At 35.8% G+C, this 25,751-nt stretch overlaps 1 protein-coding gene across 2 annotated transcripts in view; it reads right to left on the bottom strand.

Annotated features, from left to right (window-relative positions):
- The window catches only part of LOC148953848 (uncharacterized), a 160,700-nt gene that overhangs the window by 118,665 nt on the left and 16,284 nt on the right, over nucleotides 1-25,751 (bottom strand). For both annotated transcript variants that reach the window (XM_089086842.1, XM_089086843.1), the window contains exons 2-3: nucleotides 11,610-11,722; nucleotides 5,272-5,424 (exon numbers count right to left, since the gene is read on the bottom strand). In XM_089086842.1, the coding sequence (XP_088942968.1) occupies nucleotides 5,272-5,424; nucleotides 11,610-11,722 (266 nt within the window). The remainder of the gene's footprint in view (nucleotides 1-5,271; nucleotides 5,425-11,609; nucleotides 11,723-25,751) is intronic.

The raw sequence follows: 25,751 nt of genomic DNA, 5'->3' as shown, positions 1-25,751 counted from the left end.
CCCCAGGGCATAACTAAAAACGCCTGCCCCGGGCCCTGGTGGGTTGTGTCAACACCGGAATTTTTGTTACATGATCTTTGAACTATTTTTAACAAAATAGCTATTTTAAATTTTTATTGGATGCATTTGGGAAAATAGGGTTTAGGTGGGGGTGGGGGGAAGCTGGTTACTTTCCAATATATTTTGACGCTTAAAAAATGAACTAGAACTTTCAATTTCCAATCAAATGACCCCACTCTGAGATTTATGCAACAATGTTGTCTATATAAAACCTTATTTGCCCCCAGGGCATAACTTACAACCCGTGCCCTGAGGGCTGTGGGGGAGTTGTCATCCTCAAAGACCTGATTTCCAGAACCTATAACTACGTTTTAAGTTCTGTCTCAAAATTTTGATTGGATGCGTTTGGGGAAAAGGTGGGCGTGAGAGGGGGTTAGTTGCCCTCAAATCACTTTCGACTATTAAAAAGGGTACTAGCCCTTTGAATTTCCAATTGAATGAGCCTTTTTGAAGTTTCTACGACACCGCCTTCTATAAAAACCTTATATGTCCCCAGGTTATAACTTAAAATCCTTGCCCTGAGGGTTGTGGGGGAGTCTCCTCATCAAAAACATATTTTCTATCTGGAAATCAACAACGCTGAATAAAATGGCTATCCCAAAATTGTTATTGGATTTTTTTGGGGGAAAGATGGACGTGGGGGGGGGCTCGTTACCCTCCAATTACTTTCAACTATTAAAAAGGGCACTAGCCCTTTGAATTTCCAATTGAATGAGCCCTTTTTGAAGTTTCTACGAAAACGCCTTCTATAAAAACCTTATATGACCCAGGACATAACTTAAAACCCTTGCACTAAGGGTTGTGGGGGAGTGTCCTCCTCAAAAACATATTTTCTATCTGGAAATCAACTACGCTGAACAAAATGGCTATCTCAAAATTTTGATTGGATTTGTTTGGGGGAATGATGGGCATGGAAGGGGGGAGGGCTAGTTGCCCTCCGATCACTTTCGACTATTAAAAAAGGACACTAGCCCTTTGAAGTTCTAATCGAATGAGCCTGTTTTGTAGTTTTTACGACAACGCCTTCTATAAAAACCTTATATGCCCCCAGGGCATAACTTAAAACACTTGCCCTGAGGGTTGTGGGGGAGTATCCTCCTCAAAAACATATTTTCTATCTGGAAATCTACTACGCTGAACAAAATGGCTATCTCAAAATTTTGATCGGGTATGTTTGGGGAAATGATGGGCGTGGGGGGGGGGGCTAGTTGCCACTTTCGACTATTAAAAAGGGCACTAGCCCTTTGAATTTCCAATCGAATGAGCCTGTTTTGAAGTTTCTACGACAACTTCTATAAAAACCTTATATGCCCCCAGGGCATAACTTAAGACTCTTGCCCCGAGGGTTGTGGGGGAGTGTTCTCCTCAAACATACATTTTCTATTTGGAAATTAACTACGGTGAACAAAATGGCTATCTTAAATTTTTGATGGGTTGTGTTTGGGGGATTGATGGGCGTGGGGAGGGGGGGCTAGTTGCCCTACAATCATTTTTTACTATTAAAAAGGGCACTAGAACTCTCGATTTCCAATCGAGTCAGCCCCCTTTGAAGTTTCTACGACGACCCCTTTCGTTTGAAGTGCCTCTGGGGAAAAAAAATAAATAAATAATAAAACATTGGAGCCGTATGGCCTTTACTATAGGCAACGCTACAGCGTTGCCTCTGACTGAAAGACAATTATAAGAGAAGGGAAAAATAACTGTTGAAACAAAACGTGAGCGCTAAGCCTTCATCCTGACACATACAAATATTTGTTCAATTCTTACAGCCTTCCTAAGGGCCTTTTGAGTCTTATCACAGTAAAATACTACTTGCCGCCATATTTCTGCACATATCTCTTGTACTTTTGAAAAATCAAAAAATTTGCTAAGGTTTTCGGGCGAAGATTTTCTCTCTATGAAAGCTTCATTTTGAGTGACCACATCCGAATATAAACTAAGATGATCTGAAAGCAGTGGAAATGTGTGTTATTTAAAACTACAAAATGGTTTCAGGTGATAAAATGATGTACTAGAAACTCAACAAACAACCTTAAAATTGCTATTCCAAATTCTTAATCTTTTTAACCTCCAAATAATTTTGTATGTTTATTATGTTTGACTTTAATATGTTTAACTCCCAAGTAACTCTAATGCACGTAAATACATGCATGTAGTGCATACCGTATGATCCCATAGTACGCGCTAATCAGCCGCTAGTGACTCTACAAAAATATTCTAGTGGGGAATTTTAAGGAATCATTGAGCCAAAATTTCAACTATGTGTTGGGAAACAAATATCACTACTTATAGTTTCCCACTTTATAGAGATCTATAATCCCTTTAAAATCATCAAAACCCTATTGACGCCGTAAAGGCAAATAATTATAGAAGTTTGAAAATTTGGTGGTAAGTAAAATGATGAGTAACAGGCACGTGCATAGCTATTATTTTCATAAGCTACAACGTCTAGAGACGCATTATGATGTATCTCAGACACAGCATAATGCAAATATAGTGCCATAAAGAAAATTGGGAGTAGAAACTGAACAAAAATCAACAGAAAATTTCGCTAAAAACGACTAAAGACGCCGGAAATTTTGGCGTTTCCAAATAAATCTTCATTATAAGGGCTCGTAGGGTGACTGACTGTACCTTTGACCGTTTCTTTTTAGAAGAGGGGGGGGGGAGTTGTGTCTCAAAGCTAAACAGATTGAGAAACGATGCTTAAATATTTGATTTGAATAATTGAAAAAAGAAACATAAGTTTGAATACTGTTACACACAAAACGAAAGGGTTCTTCACACATTTCGGTATGTCTTATCAAGGGAGCGAAAATTACGTTTTTTTAGCATTTAGCAGGACCAGCTTTGCTGAAAGATTTAAGCATAAAAAAAAGATGTAAGAATTCGAGTAACATGTGTAGTTGAATAATATGGGCTGATTTATTCTACGGTAGGCTATATACAGTTACTATTACTACTGCTATAGATAACTCACTGCAGGACCAAGCCACCTGAGGCCAACACAGCTGCGCAAGCGTCGCTCTTTAATCCCTCCCATGTAGTTCTAACCTCCTTTAAAATCCTTTATTTTGACCTCTTCTCACCGCATACCGAGAACAACCTGGTTTTCGTTTGCCCCAGAATGAATGGCTCAAAAGAACAATCTTTGAATAGCTGTCATCTTTCGGTCATAAAATGGGTCCTAGCCATCTTAGCTTTCTTGCATAATAACCCTAGGTAGTGGGATCGAACTACATATTTTTGCAGTTTACTGTTTGATATACAGTCACTCAACAGCTATCTAGAGCTATCCTTAGACAATTCCTTTGAAAAACATCTAACGAATCTTCCTCAGGTTTTCGAAACACCCACGTTTCAGAACCATTGGCGAATTTCAATGCCATGGCTTCCAATATTCCAGTCTTAATTCGCAGATTTATCTTCCTATTCTACCAAACCTTTTTCCAAGCCGAAAAAATACCTTACCTCTTGGCTATTTTACTTCTGTCGTCTCTCAGTGATCCACTTTCTACGCTACACATCCCTTCTTTCATTACCTAACATCACCTTTTTACCTTCATCTATTCCTATTCTAAGCGGTTTGGTCGCTTACTTAATTAACATTAATTTTCTGACTATTCTTGCAAACTAAACCCTCAAGACCATCCGAAAATCATTTATTAGGACGCTAAATTTGTATATTCTAACTAGGAGAACTAAGAGAGTTTTATCTTCCCAATTTAGAACCTGCTCCTCTGCTGCCTTTGACGCACTACCTAGGGTTAAGTTCATCAAAATACTCCATACAAACGGGATAGGATCTAACCCTACTTAACTCCCTTTTCGAAACGAACCAACTACTAATCTCTCTTCATACCTTAACCGTTGCAACATTATTCTCGCAAATAGTAATAATCACTTTAACGCGTTTGTAGAAGCTTAAAACCTCCACTACAAGGCTAAGTTGAATTTCATGGCATGGTTCTCATTGAGATCGCGCTCCTTTTGCTAATGTCTACCCAGTTTTAACCCTCCCTCCCCCACCAAAAAAAAGAAAATTCCGACTCGTACATTGGTCGTAAAATTGTAGGTAAAAAAAAAACTATAATTACTACTATTATTACCAACAGCTCACTGCAGCACCAGGCCGCCTGATACTAATACACCTACTCACGGTCCTCCTCCATTCCACTACTACTACTACTATTACCAACAACTCACTGCAGCACCAGGCCGCCTGATACCAATACACCTACTCACGGTCCTCCTCCACCCCAATCTATTCAACGCCTCCCTCTTTACACCACCTCCCAGGAAGTTCCCATTTTCCTTAAATATTTCGTTACGACATTCTCCCACACCAGCTGGGGACGGCCTGCTTTTCGTTTGGTCCTAGACGGTTGGCCGAAAAGGACAATCTTTGGCAATCTGTCATCCTTCATACGCAGAAAGTGACGTAGCCATCTCAACCTTTCTCTCATTATAGCACTAAAAATCGAAATTGAACCACATTTTTTGCACAGCCTACTTTTTGAGATACGGTCAGTCAGTCTGATATCAAAAACAATCCGTAGGCAATTTCTTTGGAAAATATCTAGCAAATCTTCCTCTTTGTTTTTAGAGTGCCCATGCTTCAGAACAAAAAACTGGTTTACAGACTTATCCTGCTATTCTTCCAAACTGTTTTCAACTGTGAAAAAAATAAAAACCGGAGCCTTGGCTACTCTACTTTTAAAATCTTCAATGCGCCCACCGTCTTTGCTACTAATACTACCTAGGTAATTGAAGCCGTCTACTTGATTGATCTTATCCTCGCACCTTGAACTCGCAAAACCTTTGAAAGTTCATTCATTTTGCTAACACCTTCATCCAAGATGCTAGTCCTAAAAAAATTAAATAAAATCTCAAAAACGCATGTAAAAATAATCTTATCTGAGACCGTAGCCCCTCATGTGAGGTAGCTCCCTTCTTCTCCATTTTCTGGTAGCACCTCCCCCACAAAAAAATTCGCAAGGTAGCCCCCCCCCCCATCCCCGAACATAAATCCTTTGATATTCCCCCTGAACAAAAGCCTTGGAAATGGCCCTGCCCACATGCACAAGCGTAAACTGACCACTAATGAAAATAGATATTATAATAAAGGAAATCTAATACACTCAGTAATGTTAATTCAGTTTTAGATTCCTAAATAAAAAAAAGACACTAAAATGAAAATTCTGAGCAAACCTTCAGCAGAGGAGGTAGCATTGCTTGCAGTCTTGCGCCGTTAACAACCGAAAAAATTTGTTCGATCATGCCTTTCTTGTCACCAATGAAAAATGCAATCGGAAAGGTTTCGCGGTCCAAATCTAAATCGTCACGGCTGTATAGTCCAAGCTCCTGTAAAATATAGTCAGTCATATAATATTCTAGCCACATAATCTAATTACATTATTAGTGCTAATTTACAGAGCCGTTCCTAGGGTCGGTGGTGCCCGGTAAAAATTAATTACAGCGCCCCCCCGTCTGACTCAAATATCAGCAAAAACAGCCGAACAAAAGCGAAAAATTTGATCAAAGTGGACAATCCGTCAGCCGCAGCCCAATCCCCCCCCTAGGAACGGTTCCATTAATTTAGTACGATTTGATTCAAAGCACAGTAGACAGAATATACTAATTATATAAACTGTGATTCAAAGGCATGGGTGACTGAGAAGCTGAAAACAGCCGAAACGAGTCACCAATAAAATATGCAATCGGGAAGGTTTCGCGGTCTAAATCTAAATCGTCACGGCTGTATAGTCCAAGCTCTTGTAAAATATAGCAAGTCATATAATATTCTAGCCACATAATCTAATTACATTATTAGTATTAAGTTACAGAGCCGTTCCTAGGGTCGGTGGTGCACTGGAAAAATTAATTACAGCGCCCCCCTTCTGACTCAAATATCAGCAAAAACAGCCGAACAAAAGCGAAAAATTTGATCTAAGTGGGCAATCTCCCAGCCGCAGCCCCCCCTTCCCCTAGGAACTGTTCTGTTAATTTAGTAAGATTTGATTCAAAGCAAAGGCAAGGGTGACTGAAAAGCTGGAAAACAGCCGAAACGAGCAAGGGTAAAATCATTTCTAAGCCCCTTCTTCAACGGAAATACAAACACTTGCTTAATATAAGCCGTCCTTGGAGCAGTTTTCTACACGTGCCCCGTGTTGGGATTGGGTCTAGCTTTGAAGTGGGGAGAATGACATATTAAGAATGAACATAAAGATAAAATATATGGAAACCAGACCCAAATCTTATGAAAAATCGTAATAGACTTGAAATTTGATAGAACGTAAACAAAGGGCCACGCCTATACATACCTGACTAAGAAGTCAGGTCTCGGGGAATCTTTACCTCTCAGAAATCCTGATTAAGAGCAAAAAAATATAACAATATTCAAGAAGCATAGCTTGTCAATATGAATATTTACATCAACATCACGTTAAGAAATATGACAGGAAAAGAAAGGAGAAGGGAAGAGAGGGATAGAGAGTAAGAGAGAGAGAAGGGAAAAGAGAGAGATGCATGAATTGGTGGGAAGAAGGTGGGTAGGAGAGAGGAAAGGGGGCAGGGGAAAGAGTGTGTGTGTGTACTTTGTCACGTTTAACTTAAAAAACACTTGTATTAATTTCACGGAAATATCAGTACCTACAAGCTTGTTACCAGCCTCTTTCAGATTCTGACAAAAACATTATCAAACAGTTCGTGGTAATGAACTGTAAGTTAGGAGCGACACGGCTCAATAGTAATCGAAACTCTAAAAAATGAAATTTTAATACCAATAGATATAAATAGGACAGGGGTAATTCAAACAGAAATTCAAAGTTCTAATCCTCTTTTTAGTGACCAAAAAGATTCGAGGGCAACTAGGTCCCCTCCCCCGCCCGTTTTTTCCCAAAATTGTACGATCAAAATTTTGAGATAGCCATTTTGTTCATTATCAAATATTTCGTGGTAACGAACTGTAAGTAAGTAGCGACCCGGCTCAATAGTAGCCGAAACTATAAAAAAAACGGGATTTCTGGTACCAATAGATACATCAAAAGAATCAGGTTTTAATACTGATTTCAAATATACAAGTTTCATCAAGATTAGTCTTACCATCAAAAGTTACGCGCCTTAGAAAATTTGGCTGATTTTCGAAAAAAAAGGGGAAAGACCCCCAAAAAGCTAAAGAACCTTAATGAAAATCACACCATCAGAATTAGCGTATCAGAGAACCTTACTCTAGAGGTTTCAAGTCCATATCTGCAAAAATGTGGAATTTTGTATTTTTTGCCAGAAGAAAGATCACGGATGTGTGTTTATTTGTTTCTTGTTTTTCCCAGGGGTGACCGTATCGACCCAGTAGTCCTAGAATATCGTGAGAGGGCTCATTCGAACGGAAATTAAAAGTTCTAGTGCCCTTTTTAAGTGACAAAAATGGAGGGCAACTAGACCCCCTCCCACGCTCATTTTTTTGCCATAGTCACCCGATCAAAAATTTGAGCTAGCCATTTTGTTCAGCAGGGTCGAAAATATGATAAATTTGTCTTTTAGGATGACTTAATCCCCCAAAGTCCCCGGGGGAAGGGCTGAAAGTTATGAACTTTACCCAATGTTTACATATAGTATTGGTTATTAGGAAGTATACAGACATTTTCAATGGGGATTTTTTTCTGGTAGTGGGAGGGGTCGGGGGTTATGTGGGAGGATCTCTCCATGGAGGAAGTTTTCATGGGGGAAGCGACATTGCTATGAAGGGGCGCCGGATTTCCAAGCATTAAAAAAAACGATCAGAAATTAAATAAAAAAATAAAAGTTTTTTCAACTGAAAGTAAGGAGCAACATAAAACTTAAAACGAACAGAAATTATTAACTATATGATTGGGTTCGCTCCGTGGTCAATACCTTAGTCATTACGCTAAAGATTTTTCACTACTTACATAAGAGTTATTTTTTCAAATTGATAACCTTTGTGATAGACGGGTCATTTTTAAAGTACTGGAAAAAATCTAAACATTAGCGTAAAGAGTGAGACCATAAACAGGGGGCGAACTCTTTAATATATTCATCAAAAACATCCGAATACAGAAGTTTGTTAAGTAAGTGAATCCGCATGTAACGCATATTTATAACTAATTAAAATCATCATAAATAATATTAAATAACTTTCGAGAAAGCCATTTAACCAAATAAAAGTATAATTAATATACAAACTGTTTTTTTATTATTCATGTACGGTGAGCCAAAATCAAAACTTTCATTAATCAAAAACGTTCAAAAATTAAACAAAAAAAAACAAGTTTTTTTAACTGAATGTAAGGAGCAACATTAAAACTTAAAACGAATAAAAATTATTCCGTATATGAAAGGGGCTGTCCCCTCCTCAACGCCTCGCTCTTTACGCTAAAGTTAGACTCTTTCTCACAACTCTAATTTTTAAAACAATAAGAAACTTTAGCGTAAAGAGCGAGGCGTTGAGGAGGGGACAGCCCCTTTCATATAAGGAATAATTTCTGTTCGGTTTAATTTTTAATGTTGCTCCTTACTTTCAGTTAAAAAAAACTTTTTTTTTATTTAATAGTTGAAAGGCTCAATAACTATGCCTTTGGATATAACATGACCCCCCCCCCCCCATGCCTCAGGGGAAAGGAACTTTAGTTATAAAATTCGTCCTCTGTTTACGCATAGTATTTATTGTTGGGAAGCATGCATACATTTTCGGGGGGGGAGGGGGGGGGTATTTTATCCTGGGGGTTTTTCACTGAGGAATTTTCCACGGAGTTTCCAGGGGGTGAACTTTCCAGGAGAAATTTTACAGTAGGGGAATTTGCGTTAATTCCTATACAAAATTGTTTTTATGTCTTGCTCTCTCTTTTCCGTCTTAATTTTACGCGCGGAGATGTTAAGGGTAATTGTCCGGGATAAATTTTCACTCGGATTGAATTGTCTAGAGAATAATTCCGTGGGGAGGAGTTTTTCTCCATGGAGGCGTAGTCAGATTTCCTGGTATTATCTAAAAACGATCAGAAATAAAATACAAAAAAAAAAACTAATTTTTTCAACTGAAAGTAAGGAGCAACATTAAAACTTAAAACGTTTTTTTTTCTTTTTTTGTGTCCTTAACAAGTTCTTGTCTAGGATCTTTATCGTTATTGATGTTTATGTTACGTTTTTATTCGAAAAAATTGAATTGAATTGAAAGAAATTACTGCGTATATGAAGGAGGCTTCTCCCTTCTCAACACCTCGCTCTTTACGCTAAAGTTAGAATTGTGTCCAAATTCTTTAAGATAGACTCTTGAGACACAAGGGTCGTTTAATTAGAAAAATAAAAAGCTTATTTAAAAGTACTAAAAAACTCTAGCGTAAAGAGAGAGGTGTTGAGAAAGGGGCAGCCCCCTTTATATACGTAGTAATTTCTGTTCGTTTTAGGCTTTAATGTTTCTTCTTACTTTCAGTTTAAAAAAACTTGTTTTTTTATTTAATATTTAATAAGTCTGACGGGGAAAGAGCTATAGAAAATTGAATTATTTGCTCTGTGCTACGAAAATTTCAACAGAAATCTTATGACGTTTTCAACTTCCCCTTGCACAACATAAAGATTCTTTTAACTAGCACAAAACGAGAAGATTGACATAATCAAATTAATCAAATGGGAAAATGAGTTTTTAATAATTTAATTATAAGAGTAATAAAAGAGGTGGACAAATAAATTTTATAAACAGTTTCTCAAATAAAAACTATATTCCTAACGGAAAAGATCTTTTGAGCACTAATCATAATCATGAAGTCTATCCGAAAAGTACTATTAAGAACACAAAGGACAAATATTATTGGGCTTAGGGCACAATACTAATTATCCCCCCCCCCTGATATATGAATATCAAACATTTCCTCATAACGAACTGTAAGTAAGGAGCGACGCGGCTCAATAGCAACCGAAACTCTTTTGATACTAATAGATACATAAAAAGAATCAGATTTTTGTGCTGATTTCAAGTATATAAGTTTCATCAAGTTTATTGTTACCCATCAAAAGTTATGCGCCTGAAAAAATTGCCTTATTTTCGAAAAAAGGGAGAAACAACCCCTAAAAGTCATAGAACTTTAATAAATCACACCATCAGATTCAGCGCATAGAGAACACTACTGTAGAAGTTTCAAGCTCCTATCTGCAAAAATGTGAAATTTTGAATTTTTTGCCAGAAGAAAGATCAAGGATGTGTTTTTTGTTTTTGTTTTTCAGGGGTGATCGTATCGATCCATTAGTCCAGGAATATCGTGAGAGGGCTCTTTCGAACGGAAATTAAAAGTTCTAGTTCCCTTTTTAAGTTACCAAAAAATTGGAGGGCAATTTGCCCCCCTCCCAAGCTTACTTTTCTCCCGAAGTCACCCAATCAAAATTTTGAGACAAACATTCTGTTCAGCATAGTCGAAAATCTAATAAATATGTCTTTGAGGATAACTTAATGCCCCACATTTCCCGGGAGAAGGGCTGCAAGTTATGAACTTTTTTAAGTTGCCTATTGTTTACATACAGTATTGGTTAATGGGAAGTATACAGACGATTTCGGGAGGGATTTTTTCCTGGTGGGATGGGGTCGGAGGAGGGGTTACGGGGGAGAATCTTTCCATGGAGGATGTTTCCTTGGGGGAAGGGACATTTCTATGAAGGGGCGCTGGATTTCCCGTCATTATTTAAAAACGATCAGAAATTAAATAATTAAAACAAGTTTTTTCAACTGAAAGTAAGGAGCAACATTAAAACTTAAAACGAACTGAAATTGTTACGTATATGAGAAGGGATTCGCCTCCTAGTCAATACCTCGCTCTTTACGCTCGAGTTTTTTAGTACTTTCAGAAGAGCTATCTATTCTAATTAACCGGCTTTTGTGATTCAGGGGTTTGTGATTTGAACAAAATTTGAACTTTAGCGTAAAGAGTGAGGTATTGACTAGGGGGTGAACCCCCTAATATACGTCATAAAAATATATGAATGTAGAAGTTCCTTGCATAAGTTAATTTGTAAGTTAAGTCAGATCAAAATTTCAAGAAAGCCATTTAGCCAAAAAAAAAAGTAAAATTAATATGCAAATTTCATTTTAATTATTCATGTGCGGTGATACCAAATCAAAGCTGCATTAATTCAAAAACGTTGAGAAATTAAATAAAAAAAACATGTTTTTTTTAACTGAAAGTACGGCATTAAAACTTAAAACGAACAGAAATTATTCAGTATATGAAAGGGGCGGCCCCCTCCTCAACGCCTCGCTCTTTACGCTAAAGTTTGACTCTGTCTCACAACTTCATTTTTTTAAACAATATATAAGTTTAGCGTAAAGAGCGAGGCGTTAAAGAGGGGACAGTTGTTTTAATATAAACGAATAATTTATGTTGGTTATAAGTTTTAATGTCGCTCCATAATTTCAGTTAAAAAACATGTTTTTTATTTAATCTTATAAAAAGTACGACATCGTAGGCGAGATGACGGTTGATATGACCATCATGACAAAAAGAAACAAAAGAAAGACAAAACAAAAAGAAACAACAAAGAAAACTTACCTCTTCCTTTTGTTTCTTTTTCTGAATTCTATCCTTTTTCTTTTTTAACTTGGTCTTCTCTATTTCTTGACCTTCAGCTGGTGACAATTCTTGAACTTTCCCCATTGTAATTCCTAGATAAAACAAGCATTTCTTTTAAAGCGTTGGGAGACCCAAAGCCAAAGTAATCACAAAAAATACATATATTATAATTAGTGAGATAATTTCTATTGTTTAGCCCAGTGTACCTCAACTTGTTATCCTTGCAAAACCCCTATCGCTTCAATTTTTATTCATCGAAGTTCACGTGTTTCATTGTAGCTCATTCTTTCTCATCTACTGTCAAGGGGTGACAAAGTTTCCCACTCCCTAGATTTTGAAAAATACATTTACCCCCCCTCCCCACCCGGTACATTTTTGTGACATTTTGTGTCCTTACAATTTTTTCTTGCATAAGATGCAAACAAGGTCTTCAAAATCAATCATTCCTTAAAAATCTGTAAATCTAATAAAGAAAAATCCTACCAGGTCTTAGCCTGGGCCCTTATGGGACCCTTCTTAATTTTAACACATAAATCAATGATTATATCGGCCAAAAAAAACTGTTTTCCCTAGAAATTCTTTGGTCGTATTTTTGAATCGCTGTTAACTTGTCCTAAAACATACAGCTGATCAAACAGTTCGTGGTAACGAACTGTAAGTAAGGAGCGACCCGGCTCAATAGTAACCGACACTCTAAAAAACGGAAATTTGATACCAATAGATACATCAAAAGAATCAGACTTCAGTGCTGATTTCAAACATATAGGTTTCATCAAGTTTAGTCTTACCCATCAAAAGTTACGCGCCTGAGAAAATTTGCCTGATTTTTGAAAAAGAGAGAAACACCCCCTAAAATTCATAGAATATTAATGAAAATCACACCATCAGATTCAGCGTATCAGAGAACCTTACTGTAGAGGTTTTAAGCTCCCATCTGAGAAAATGTGGAATTTTGCATTTTTTAAGATCACGGATGCGTGTTTATTTGTTTTTTTATTGTTTTTTTTTTCAGGGGTGATCGTATCGACCCAGTGGTCCTAGAATATTATGGGAGGGCTCATTCTAACGGAAATTAAAAGTTCTAGTGCCCTTTTTAAGTGACCAAAAAATGGAGGGCAACTAGGCCCCCTCCCACGCTCATTTTTTTCCCAAAGTCACCCGATCAAAATTTTGAAACAGCCACTTTGTTCAGCGTGGTCGAAAATATAATAAATATGTCTTTTAGGATAACTTAATCCCCCGAAGTCCACGGGGGGAGGGCTGAAAGTTATGAACTTTACCCAATGTTTACTTATAGTATTGGTTATTGGGAAGTATACAGACGTTTTCAGGGGGGATTTTTTCTGGTAGTGGGGGGGTCGGGGGTTATGTGGGAGGATATTTCCATGGAGGAAGTTTTCTTGGGGGCAGGTGCATTGCTATGAAGGGGGCACCGGATTTCCCACCATTATTTAAAAATCGATCAGAAATTAAATAAAGAAAAAGTTTTTCAACTGAAAGTAAGGAGCCACATCAAAACTTAAAACGAACAGAAATTATTACGTAAATGATTGAGTTCTCCTCCTAGTCAATACCTCGCTCTTTAAGCCAAATATTTTTTTTTAGTACTTTCATAAGAGCTATTTATTCTAATTAACGGCCTTTGTGATTAAGGGGTCATTTTTAAAGAATTGGAACAAATTTCGAAACTTAAGCGTAAAGAGCGAGGTATTGACAAGGGGGCGTACCCCCAAATATACGTATTAAAATTATATGAATATAGAAGTTCGGTACGTATGTTAATTCGTAAGTTACGTATACTTATTACTAATAAAAACGTTCGTAAATAAAATTAAACAACTTTCGAGAAAGCCATTGAACCAAATAAAAGTAAAATTAATGTGCAAATTTTGTTTTAATTATTGGTCTACGATGAGCCAAAATCAAAACCCTCATTAATTCAAAAACGTTCAAAAGTTAAATACAAAAAAAACAAGTTTTTTTAACTGAAAGTAAGAAGTGACATTAAAACTTAAAACGAACAGAAATTATTCCGTACATGAAAGGGGCTGTCTCCTCCTCAACGCCACACTATTTACGCTAAAGTTTGACTCTTTCTCACAGTTTTTTTTTTTTAACAATAATAAACTTGTTTGACTCTTTCTCACAACTCTATTTTTTTTGAAACAATAAAAAACTTTAGCGTAAAGAGCGAGACGTTGAGGACAGCCTTTTTCATGTACGGAATAATTTCTGTTCGTTTTAAGTTTTAATGTCGCTCCTTACTTTCAGTTAAAAAAAACTTGTTTTTTTGTCTTTAATTTCAGTATATAATGTGACCGACATTTTAGCGAATAGTTTACTTCAGACCCTTTCATATCTTGAAACAGCGTTAGCTTTCCTTGGTTGTTCAATGACCCACAGATGGGACTATGTCTTGACACAACTCATTTTGAAGAACCGAAACAGAGAGCGTTCAAAAACAGTCAAATTGATTGAGCCGCCCTGTTTATTTTTGTGACAGTATAAAAAGTGAGGGTGGATAAATATTTTTCGTTTTTACCCCTTCCGTGTTTACTACTCTGATGCCATCGCAGATGTTTCAATAATGCTGCGTTTCCAAAAATTTGAAAAACTTCATTCAGATCCATTCTGACGCTAATGCACCCCTTTCAAAGGGTGAATTAAGTAGGGTACCGATGTTTACTTGTCCATGTGTACCATTACATACAGACCTCGCACGCGCTGAATGCTAATCCCCTTTGAATATCAAAGTTTTTCTACAATTCCTCAAATTTCCAAGCAAAAAAACATCCCTTTTTTAATGCAAAGAATGAAATTGAATAGGGACGAATTTGAACAATGGAAGATTAAATAGGCGCAGGGTACTTTTCATAATTTTGGAAAAAGTGAATAAAATTCGGAGGGCAGATGGTCCCTGGCGAATTGAAGCGGAAATGAAAGAAAAATGTACTTTTTGAAGGGTGATTTTATAGAAAAGATAAAAATTGCATTTTAGATGAGGAGCTGTAACGGCTTTTCATAAATTTGAAAATCAGGGGTAAGTCCAAGCAATCAATTGTATTGAAGGGGAAGCATATGGTTACTAAATGTGAAAAATAAAACCTAAATTTATCATAATTTTAAATCGCTCCATTTAAACTTAGAATAAAGGGCACCGATGTCATCTTTTTCCATCATAAAAACAAGCAACAGGTAAACACTTTATACTCAACACTAACTCAACACTCAACACTTTATGCACAAATTTAATTAAAAACTATTTGACAAATTATATTACAAAACCAATAGCCAATTGTGAACCTGTTACAAAAGATCTTTTGCGTTAGCTGCTAAAAACACGAGAATCAAACGGTTCGTGGTAACAAACTGTAAGTAAGGAGCGACCCGGCTCAACAGTGATCGAAACTCAAAAAGCGAAATTTTTACACCAATAGGTATATCAAAAGAATCGAATTTTTATGCCGATTTCAAATTTATAACTTTCATTAAGTTTAGTCTTACCCATCAAAGATTACGAGCCTGAGAGAATTTGCCTTATTTTTGAAAAAAGACGGAAACACCTCCCAAAAGTTAGAGAATCTTAATGAAAATCACACCATCAGATTCAGCGTATCAGAGAACACTATTGTAGAGGTTACAAGCTTCTATCTTCAAAAATGTGGAATTTTGTATTTTTTGCCAGAAGAAAGATCACGGATGCGTGTTTATTTGTAGTTGTTTTTTCTTAGGGATGATCGTATCGACCCAGTGGTCTTAGAATATCATGAGAGGGCTCATTCAAACAGAATTTAAAAGTTCTAGTTCTTTTTTTAGTGACCAAAAAGATTGGAGGGCAATTAGGCCCCTTTCCCACCCTTTTTTACCCCAAAATCGTCCGATCAAAATTTTGAGATAGCCATTTTGTTCATCATAGTTGAAAGACCCAATAACTATGCCCTTGGATATAACATGAACTCTCACCACAGCCCCAGAGGAAAGGTATTTAAGTTATAAAAATTACCCATCGTTTACGCATAGTATTTGTTATTGGGAAGCATGCATATATTTTATTATGGGAAGACGAATTTTCTGGTGTGGTTTTTTTCACGGGGGAACTTTCCATGGACAGAGAAGTTTCCAGGAGGTGAACTTGTCAGAGGAAATTATCCCTCCTCAGCGCCTCACTCTTTACGCTAAACTTTGACTCGTTGTAACAACTCTGCTTTCTAACCAATAAAGACTTTAGCGTAAAGAAGAGTTGAGGAGGGTACATCCCCTTTCATATATGGAATAATTTCTATTCGTTTTAAGTTTTAATGTCGCTCTTAACTTTCAGCTAAAAAAAGCTTGTTTTTTTTCTATTTAATCGCATTAAAAAGCATGCTCTTCATTCTGATTTTACCTGAATGAATTGCCTTGTTCCATGTTGTTTTATCTATCAGTCCTAGTTGAACTTCGTTGAAGTAATGATTCTGGGACTGTTTTAATTTTAATTGCAGTTTTAAAGATCGCATTTTATTGCAAGTCTTGTTTTATTTATGTAAGTGTTTTGCTGAGGATGGCTCTTAGTTGAAGAGCCGAAATATTCATTTAAGGTCTGAACAAATTTCACTGTCTTGGAAATTCCTTATTGCTTTACCTGTTGTTTGTTTTTCATCATCAATTTTAAATGGTGAATATAAAGGTGGTAACGGTGGTAAATGGTGGTAAAAAGTGGTAACGGGTTTTAACAACTTGAGATATTTTACTTGTCAAAAAATGCTATACTAATCGATAGATAATTTAAACTGAAGCAAAAATACTTCAATCACTTTGTAATGCTGACAGGTATATGCAGTTATAAGTCTGCAAATTTCATGAAATTCCATCAAGCCATTTTTAGTCTAATCTTCTGGAAGTAACATCCGCGACGAAAAAGTGCAGAATATAAATTATACAAAATAATACAAAAATAATTATATATTTATACAAAAATAATTGATATACAAATATCAAAAATAATTTTTTATACAAAAATACTTGATAAAAGGGATATTTGAAATAGTCATGACCCTCATACCCATATATAATACCCATAATACCATAATACCCATAATATAATACCATAATACCCATAACAATCTACTATAAATTACAAAAGGGCCATGGACCTCCTATGCATTATTTTTTCATCAACTGCTTCGTATGGAAGCAGTTACAGTTCGTATATGGTCGTAGAGACTTGGGAGGGATATCATTTGATCAGAAATGAAAAATTCTAGGGTGCTTTAAAAAGGGCAAATGTGATTGGAAGGCAATCAGTCCCTTTCCTGGGCCCTTTCGTGCTCCTAAGCACCCTCGTGACTTTCATGATACCAGACCAAAATTGTGGGACAGCTATTTTATCTATAATGGCCGGAAGGTCAAATAAGTATATCTCCGAGATCAACTTGACCCCCACACAAGGATGTATCCAGGATGTTTGCTCGGGGGGGGGGATTACAAAAAAAAACTTTTAAAAAGCATCAGAAATTCGTTTATTTGCATTTTTGTTAAGTTTGTACGAGTGGGACATATATTTCGAGGAGGGAGGGGTTCAAACCCGGTAACCACCTTAGATTAGGCCTTGCCCCTGTAGCCTCAGAGGCAATGGCCCTAAACTATATAAACTGTCCATTATTCACCGATAGGTTTTAGTAGACAATACAGCCATGTTTGGTCATGCCTATCCAATCAGTTTGGAACTACTAGGGATCATTCGCGGTACCAAAATATACCAGAATTTCTAAAATATACCAGAATTTCCCAAAGGTATGCTCTTGAAACGACACGCGCATCTGGGTAAATCAAAAGACATTATGCGCAAACCGAGTTTTCGAAATACGTTATCTACAACATTTCAGAAGCGGGTTAAGGGATCGGGAATGGCAGGGGGGAGCAAATTTGTATAAATATTTTGTTATTTATATAAATATTTTGTTATTTGTACAAATTTTGTTTTGGATAGGGAAAGGGGGTTAGCTAAATTTAATTTCAAAACTTATAGGGCTAGCTAGAACCCAATGAAGATCAGTGACTTGAAGTTTGGTTATATTGATAGGTGACGCCTGAAACTCGGCCCACAAACACTGTTTCCTCCGATGCAGACTGCCCCAAGAGAAGTTTAAATAATTGGTTGCATCAATTCGTGATATCCGATCTTTCCTCTCTTTGAAACTTGCTTGGTATGTGGATAGCACTGTATATATAATAGGTTCTTGGTCAATTCTTGGTCAGCATGCCTGAGACTCTAGGCAGGCATGCCTTTCCAAAAACTAACAAACAAGTATTTGTCCAATAAGAGAGTCATGCATGCTCCTGCCATTTACCCATGCCCCAGCCATTTAAACATTTGCCTCTCAATTACTTGGACTATCAGTCTTGGCTTGTCTCTGTCTACAATTAGCCATGTCTTGATGCAACCTATGCAACCTACTGCAAAATACTTGATAACTTCAATTCAAAATGTAAATAATTATAATTTATAAATACAGTGGTGGATAGGAACAAGGGAACCTCAATGAAGACAAACATATTGAAAGAAATTAATTATATCGATTCATAATGTACAAAATACGACAAATTTGTTTTTATCTCCGATCGACTTCTAAGTTATTGGGTATGCATACTCGGGAAAAAGAAGACAAGAGAAAAGTGAAAACGATCAGAAAACAGAATACATTTTAAACGTTTTCGCTTTTATAATTTGCTAACTTTAATAAACCAAAAAATAATAGGACGTTAGGGAATAAATATCAATGTTGTTTTTGTTTTCAGTAAAGTGCAAATTATGTTCTCATCTTGAGAAGGCATGGGGGTTTTCAGCCCTGCTCAAGTTAATGTTTGCTTGTTTTGAGTTTGACTCGGTTATTTATTGTAATTTCTGTTCGTTTTGGGTTTCATTTATTTATTGGTGCTGATTTGTAGTAGTTCTACAATTGTAAGATTGTAAGATTATTTGACTTAATTTCTGCTCACTTTTGGTTTAATGGAACTCTTTCCTTTTCTCTGAAAAACTCATTTTGTGAAAAACTTTTTTTTCGTTAATTAATTTACTTAAACAAAGCAACAATTACAACAAAACAGAGCCTGGATGGATTCTTTTAATAAAATGATGGATCAAGACACGTGAACATTCAAGGGTGTCAAAATGATGAGGTTTAGGATGAGTCCTAAAGAAGACCATATAATGCATACGGTATTTTTAATCTGTATGATCAAAAATCCCCCTACCCTACCACGCAAAATTTTAAAATAAAAATAATACAGAAAATTATTGCAAAAAAAATACGGCTGATCAAACATTTTGACTGAATATGCAAATTTTGCCTACGCTTTAAATTGCAATCCAACATTTTAATTCAAAAGGTGAAAGCTAATAAAACTTCGTAAAAACTTCCACAGTTAACCCATAATAAAGCCATGTCGATCAAAACACTAAAAAAAATTAATCTAAAAAACGGTTTCCATAAAAAATGTTTTTCAAAGAAAAATAAAGAGCCATATTAAAACATAAAAATAGCAGAAACAAAAAAAAATACGTTTATCTATTGTAATAAACTTTCTTTATTTCTTATAAGTTTATTATACGTTTACAACAAAAATAAAACAAGAGATCATACTTTTTTCTTTTCTTTTTTTTTTTAATTCCAGAGCAAGTATATCTCTTTATAGAGATTAAATAAAAAAAAAAAATTCAGCTGAAAGTAAGGAGCAACACTGAAAATCAAAACGAGCAGAAATTATTACATATATGAGTGAGTTAGCCCCCTAGTTAATACCTCGCTCTTTACGTTAAAGTTTGAGTTTTATTTCAATTCTTTAAAAATAACCCCTGAATCACAAAGGCCGTTTAATTAGAATAGATAGATCTTTTGAAAGTAATAAAAAAAACATTAGCGTAAAGAGCGAGGTATTGACTAGGGGCCCAACCCCCTCATATACGTAATAATTTCTGGTCGTTTTAATTTTTAATGTTGCTTCATGCGTTCAGTTGAAAAAATTGTTGTTTTTTATTTAATTTCTGATCGTTTTTTAAATAATGTTGACAAATCCGGCAACCCCATCATTGGGGGATTAAGTTATCCTCAAAGACATAGTTATTAGGTTTTCGACTATGCTGAACAAAATGGCTATCTCAAAATTTTGATCGGGTAACCAAGGACGGATCCAGGATTTTTTTGGTGGGGGGGATTACTAATTTTTGACTTTTTCTGGGGGAGGTACTAATTTTTGACACAGTTTTCGACTAATTTTACTGATTTTTAACTAGGTTTTACTACTTTTTGACTTATTTTCGACTCGGTAAGAAATTTCGGGGGGGGGGGTTCAAACCGGGTAACTCCCCCCCCCTGGACTACGGCCTTGCGGGTAACTTTGGAAAAAAATGAGCGTGGGAGGGGGCCTAGTTGCCCCCCAATTTTGTAGTCGTTTGAAAAGGGCACAAGAACTTTTAATTTCCGTTCGAATGAGCCCTCTCTCAATATTCTAGAACAACTGGATCGATACGATCACCCCTGGGAAAAAAAAACTAACCAAAAAAAAAAAATACGCATCCATTATCTTTATTCTGGCAAACAGTACAAAATTCCACATTTTATCAGATAGGAGCTTGAAGCCTCTGCAGTAGGGTATTCTGATACGCTGAATCTGATGGTTTGATTTTCATTAAGATTCTATGACTTTTAGGGGGTGTTTCCCCCCTTTTTTGAAAACTAGGCAATTTTTTTCATGCTCGTAACTTTTGATGGGTAAGACTAAAGTTGATGAAGCTTATATATTTGAAATCAGCATAAAAATCCAATTCTTTTGATATATCTATTGGTATCAAAATTCCGGTTTTTTAGAGTTTCGTTACTATTGAGCCGGATCGCTCCTTACTTGCAGTTCGTTACCACGAACTGTTTGATTGTATACAGTCATTAGTTTCATTAAAATGTGACAAATGTCATGCGTACTTTGGTAAGTACACTCTGTTTCGTCTCAAGGCGAACCTTCAAGTTGAACCTTTCAGAAGGTTTTATTGGGTGGGAGGGTACGAGGACTAAAATTGTGTGTTTTGTGGAAGAGGACAAAATCTTTTTCCTTGTTTCTCACAGAAGAGTATACGCTATAATTTTTTCTCTATTTTTATGATTTTTGTCCGACAGGCCCTTTTCTGGGTTATATAATATAGTTATCAAAAAGTTCGTGGTAACGAACTGTAAGTAAGGAGCGACCCGGCTCAATGGTAGCCGAAACTCTAAAAACGGAATTTTGATACCAATAGATACATCAAGAGAATCAGATTTTAATGCTGATTTCAAATATATAAGTTTCATCAAGTTTCGTCTCTACCCATCAAAAGTTACGCGACTCAGAAAATTTGGCTGATTTTAGAAAAAAGGGGGAAAGGCCCCCTAAAAGTTATAGAACCTTAATGAAAATCCCACCATAATATTCAGCGTATCAGAGAACCCTACTGTACAGGTTTCAAGTACCTATCTACAAAAATGTGGAGTTTTGCATTTTTTTTTGCGAGAAGAAAGATCACGGATGCGTGTTTATTTGTTGTTTGTTTGTTTTTTTGTTTTTTTTCCCAGGGATGATCGTATCGACCCAGTGGTCCTAGAATATCGTGGGAGGGCTCATTGGAATGGAAATAAATAGTTCTAGTACCCTTTTTAAGTGGCCAAAAAAATGGAGGACAACTAGGCCCCCTCCCACGCTAATTTTTTTCCCAAAGTCACCCGATAAAAATTTTGAGATAGCTATTTTGTTCAGCATTGTCAAAAATATGATAACAATGTCTTTTAGGATGACTTAATACCCCGAAGTCCCCGGGGAGAGGGCTGAAATTTATGAACTTTATTCAATGTTAACATATAGTGTTGGTTATGGGGAAGTATACAGACGTGTTCAGGGGGGATTTTTTCTGGTAGGTGGGGGGGGGGGGGGGGGGAGGGGGTTATATGGGAGGATCTTTCCATGAAGGAAGTTTTCATGGGGGAAGGGACATTGCTATGAAGGGGGCGCCGGATTTCCCATCATTATTAAAGGAAAAGATCAGAAATTAAATTTTTTCAACTGATTTTGACTGATCAACTGATTGTGATTAAGGGGTCATTTTTAAAGAATTGGAAAAAAATTCGAACTTTAGCTTAAAGAACAAGGTATTGACTAGGGGACGAACCCCCTAATATACGTGTTAAAAATCTATGAATGTAGAAATTCGTTACGTAGGTTAATTCGTAAGTTACGTATATTTATTACTAATAAAAACGTTCGTAAATAAAATTAAAAAAGCTTCGAGAAAGCCATTTAACCAAATAAAAGTAAAATTAATCTGCCATTTTCTTTTTAATTATTCATGTACAGAGAGCCAATATAAAAAACTGAAATAAATTAAAAATGTTCAAAAATGAAATAAAAAAACATGTTTTTTTTAACTGAAAGCAAGGAGCAATGTTGAATCTTAAAACAAATATGAATTATTCTATATATGAAGGGGACTATCCCCTCCTCAACGCCTTGCTCTTTACGCTAAAGTTTGACTTTCTCACAACTCTATTTTTTTAAACAATAGAAAAACTTTAGCGTAAAGAGCGAGGCGTTGAGGAGGGGACAGTCCCCTTCATATAAGGAATAATTTCTGTTCGTTTTAAGTTTTAACGTTGTTCCTTACTTTCAGTTAAATAAACTTATTTTTTTTATTAAATATATGATAGGACGTATTATGTACTATATTATATTCTGCACATTATATAATAAGTGCGCAATATAATTCCCCAACAGCTGCCAACTTCAGCTTCACTTTACATGCGTATAAAACAAATAATGAATCATTTATTTACCGATTCCAAGTAAGGTACCCAGCTTTTTAGATTCTCTCTTAGTATAAAGGAGGGGTAAAGTTAATTCAGGGATGAAATTACACATTGTTATATCATTAGCGCACCTGACTTGGTTTCTCCAGCGATTGCTCTAGCCCTAGGTCTTGTGTTACTGACCCTGCTTATCTGCCTGAACCAAGGTCTACGTTCCTTCATCCATCCTACTAAAAACGCCTTCACTGAACATAAAATGACGTAAAGCGTAGCCCCTTGAGCACAATGATTAAATTATTTTTGGGGAAAAAAGAATAAAATCTCTAACAACATTGCGTAATTACTTGAATAGCAATAAAAAAAAGAAATAATAACACGGTTTTTGGTTTCAAATTCACTTCCACAATTGTTGGGAAATAATGAATCATCCTGTTTACGAAGTTAAGTCCACACAATTTGTAGATCCCTGTTAGGGGGAAAAGGGCGGTTGACGCATTTCATGAAAAAACATTTCATTTCAAGAGATATCTAGACCGCCATAAGCCGTCGGCAATAAAATTTCTCAGATTTCAGGAAAGAAATCTAACGCGTTTCCATGGAAATTCTAAGTGGATCGATTTTTTCCCGTTTGAAAATTGAATAGCCTGACTCGTTTGGCAGAAGTTTAAGATTTGAGAGAAAAAGTTCTAACTAAGAGGACAATAAAGCGACATGATAGCGGGAAAAAAGTAGACAAACCAAACGAACAATGGATAGCACAGAAAGAGGAAAATCTACGAGAAACTATCTCTTTGGTTTGAGGGACTGTTCAAAATCAAACCCTATCAATTAAATTTTTACAGTCGTGATTCAGGTGCTTAATATATGGTTACAAGTCAATATGTGTCGATTGGTAACGTCCAAAATGCGGCTGGATTGTCTAGAATTCAAAAGAGAACATATACCGTTATTTTCTGATAAACCCTACAACTTCAAGCAGTAATTGCTCTATTTTGTGCTCGGTGGGTCAATTCTTTACAAAGCAAAAAATGATTAGTAGACTTGTGTGGCAGAAGTCTAATGCTGGGAAAAATTCTAGCTAATAAGACAGTACGGACACGGACGCGTCACAAAAAAAAGTAGACAAAGGAGAAAAAAAGGACTATGAGAATTATAATTTCGGAGAGAGATTAAGAATTAAACGTTTCTTTAAATAACGACCGTCCAAATCAGAACATAGTATGTGCTAATTTTTTTAAGTTCAGTTACTATTTGCACTTACCCGCCTTATCTATCGATTTATGATATCCAAAAATCTGTTGATTTGGCACACGAAGGGAGGGTGCAGGGGCACAATTAAAGGTCTCTTTCAGAAACACCCAGTCAAAACTAAAACATCTCGTTTGCTTTTTTTTAGTCATTAGCTAAATATGCAGTTTACGGCGTTAGTCCAGCTTGACCAGACCCACAACCGTAAAAAAAAAATGTAAAACAATGCTGGTAGGTTGTGCACCCTTAATTGGGAGAAACGGATAAAACACAACTTGTGTTATCTTAGAAATCCCCCTTTATTCAGACGGCCTCTTAACCAAGCCTGGCTTTTTTTATAAATCAAAACCACGGAATATCAATATAACTTGTCAGAGACAGGTAGAGCCATTCCTGGGGTTAGTGGTGCCTGGGACAAAATTTTATTTCAGCGCCCCCTCCTGTCTCAAATATGAGCAAAAAAAGCCACATCAAATTGAAAAATATTATCAAAGTGGGCAAGCCCCTAGCATTGGTGCCTCTCCAGCCATGGCGCTTTGGCCAAAATTATTCAAAGTGGACAAACCCCCAGCCGTGGTGTCTCCCCAGCCATGGCACCTTGGCAAAAATAAAAGTAAGCAACCATATATATATATATATATATATATATATATATATATATATATATATATATATATATATATATATATATATATATATATATATATATATATATATATATATATATATATATATATATATATATATATATATATATATATATATATATATATATATATATATATATATATATATATATATATATATATATATATATATATATATATATATATATATATATATATATATATATATATATATATATATACATATATATATATATATATATATATATATATATATATATATATATATATATATATATATATATATATATATATATATATATATATATATATATATATATATATATATATATATATATATATATATATATATATATATATATATATATATATATATATATATATATATATATATATATATATATATATATATATATATATATATATATATATATATATATATACTTGTTTGTGTTAAGATGCTCGCAAGCAACCCATGTCCAATAAATAAAAAAAAATTATTGTGAAGGACTAACACAAGAAGTTTCGAATCGTTGAATCGTTCAGGGTATTTACGGTATGTAAAGAATAACCATTTTCAATAATATCCTAAACTTCAATGCAGAAGCGTCAGAACAATATATACATAAAAAGCATCTACTATTGCAGATTTGGTATTTTGATAACGCGGATGGATATAATGTATTTTGATTTACCTCACTACTTAACTGTGCATATACTATACACACAATTTCGGGTGTCCTTGTCCCAGCCTTCCTTTCCTATCCCCAACAGTGCTCGGAAGTTTCAACTTAATCCCCCAAGGGGTTGTCGAGATATCAGAGATATGATATTTTGATGACCTTAACACACATAGCGATTCTCAATCTATTTCCCCCGATTCAAAATATGAGGTTCCACCCCCCCCCCCCCTCCGCACACATACTTCGAGACTTTCAACTCGATCCCCCAAGCCATCCACAAGGTTTTACATAAAATTTCAAAACTTAGCTGTACATGTTGTCTTTTGATTTACTCAGTTGTGCATCTCCTTTCCAAAGTATACCCTTGGGAAGCCCTAAGAATCTTGGCCTAGCAAACTATCCCTTAGAGCTCCATGCTGACCTAGATAAAACATGGCCACTTTTTATACTAAAACCTATCTGTGAACAATCGGCCATTCACAAGCTTAAGTTATTGATGTCCTTAGGGCTGTTAGGGTCATGTCAACCCCAGTGGCTTACTTATTAGATCTTTCAAAGGATGTTATCAAAATAAGTATCATATGATGTTGATCCAATTTCACAGGGACTACAGGAGGGGGACTGGGTATCAGAAAAGGACAAGTAGGTTGAGTTTCGATTTCCATTCTAATGAGCCCTCTCCTAAGTCTCTACAACCAACTCTTCCATACATAATGACAGGGCATTTTTTGGCCCTTT

The sequence above is a fragment of the Artemia sp. Qi Xiang Cuo genome, chromosome 3 (assembly GCF_049724085.1).
Source record: "Artemia sp. Qi Xiang Cuo chromosome 3, ASM4972408v1, whole genome shotgun sequence".
In the NCBI taxonomy this organism is placed as follows: Eukaryota; Metazoa; Arthropoda; class Branchiopoda; order Anostraca; family Artemiidae; genus Artemia; species Artemia sp. Qi Xiang Cuo.
Note: the sequence above shows the minus strand (reverse complement) of the source record. Positions and strands in the feature narration are given on the sequence as shown.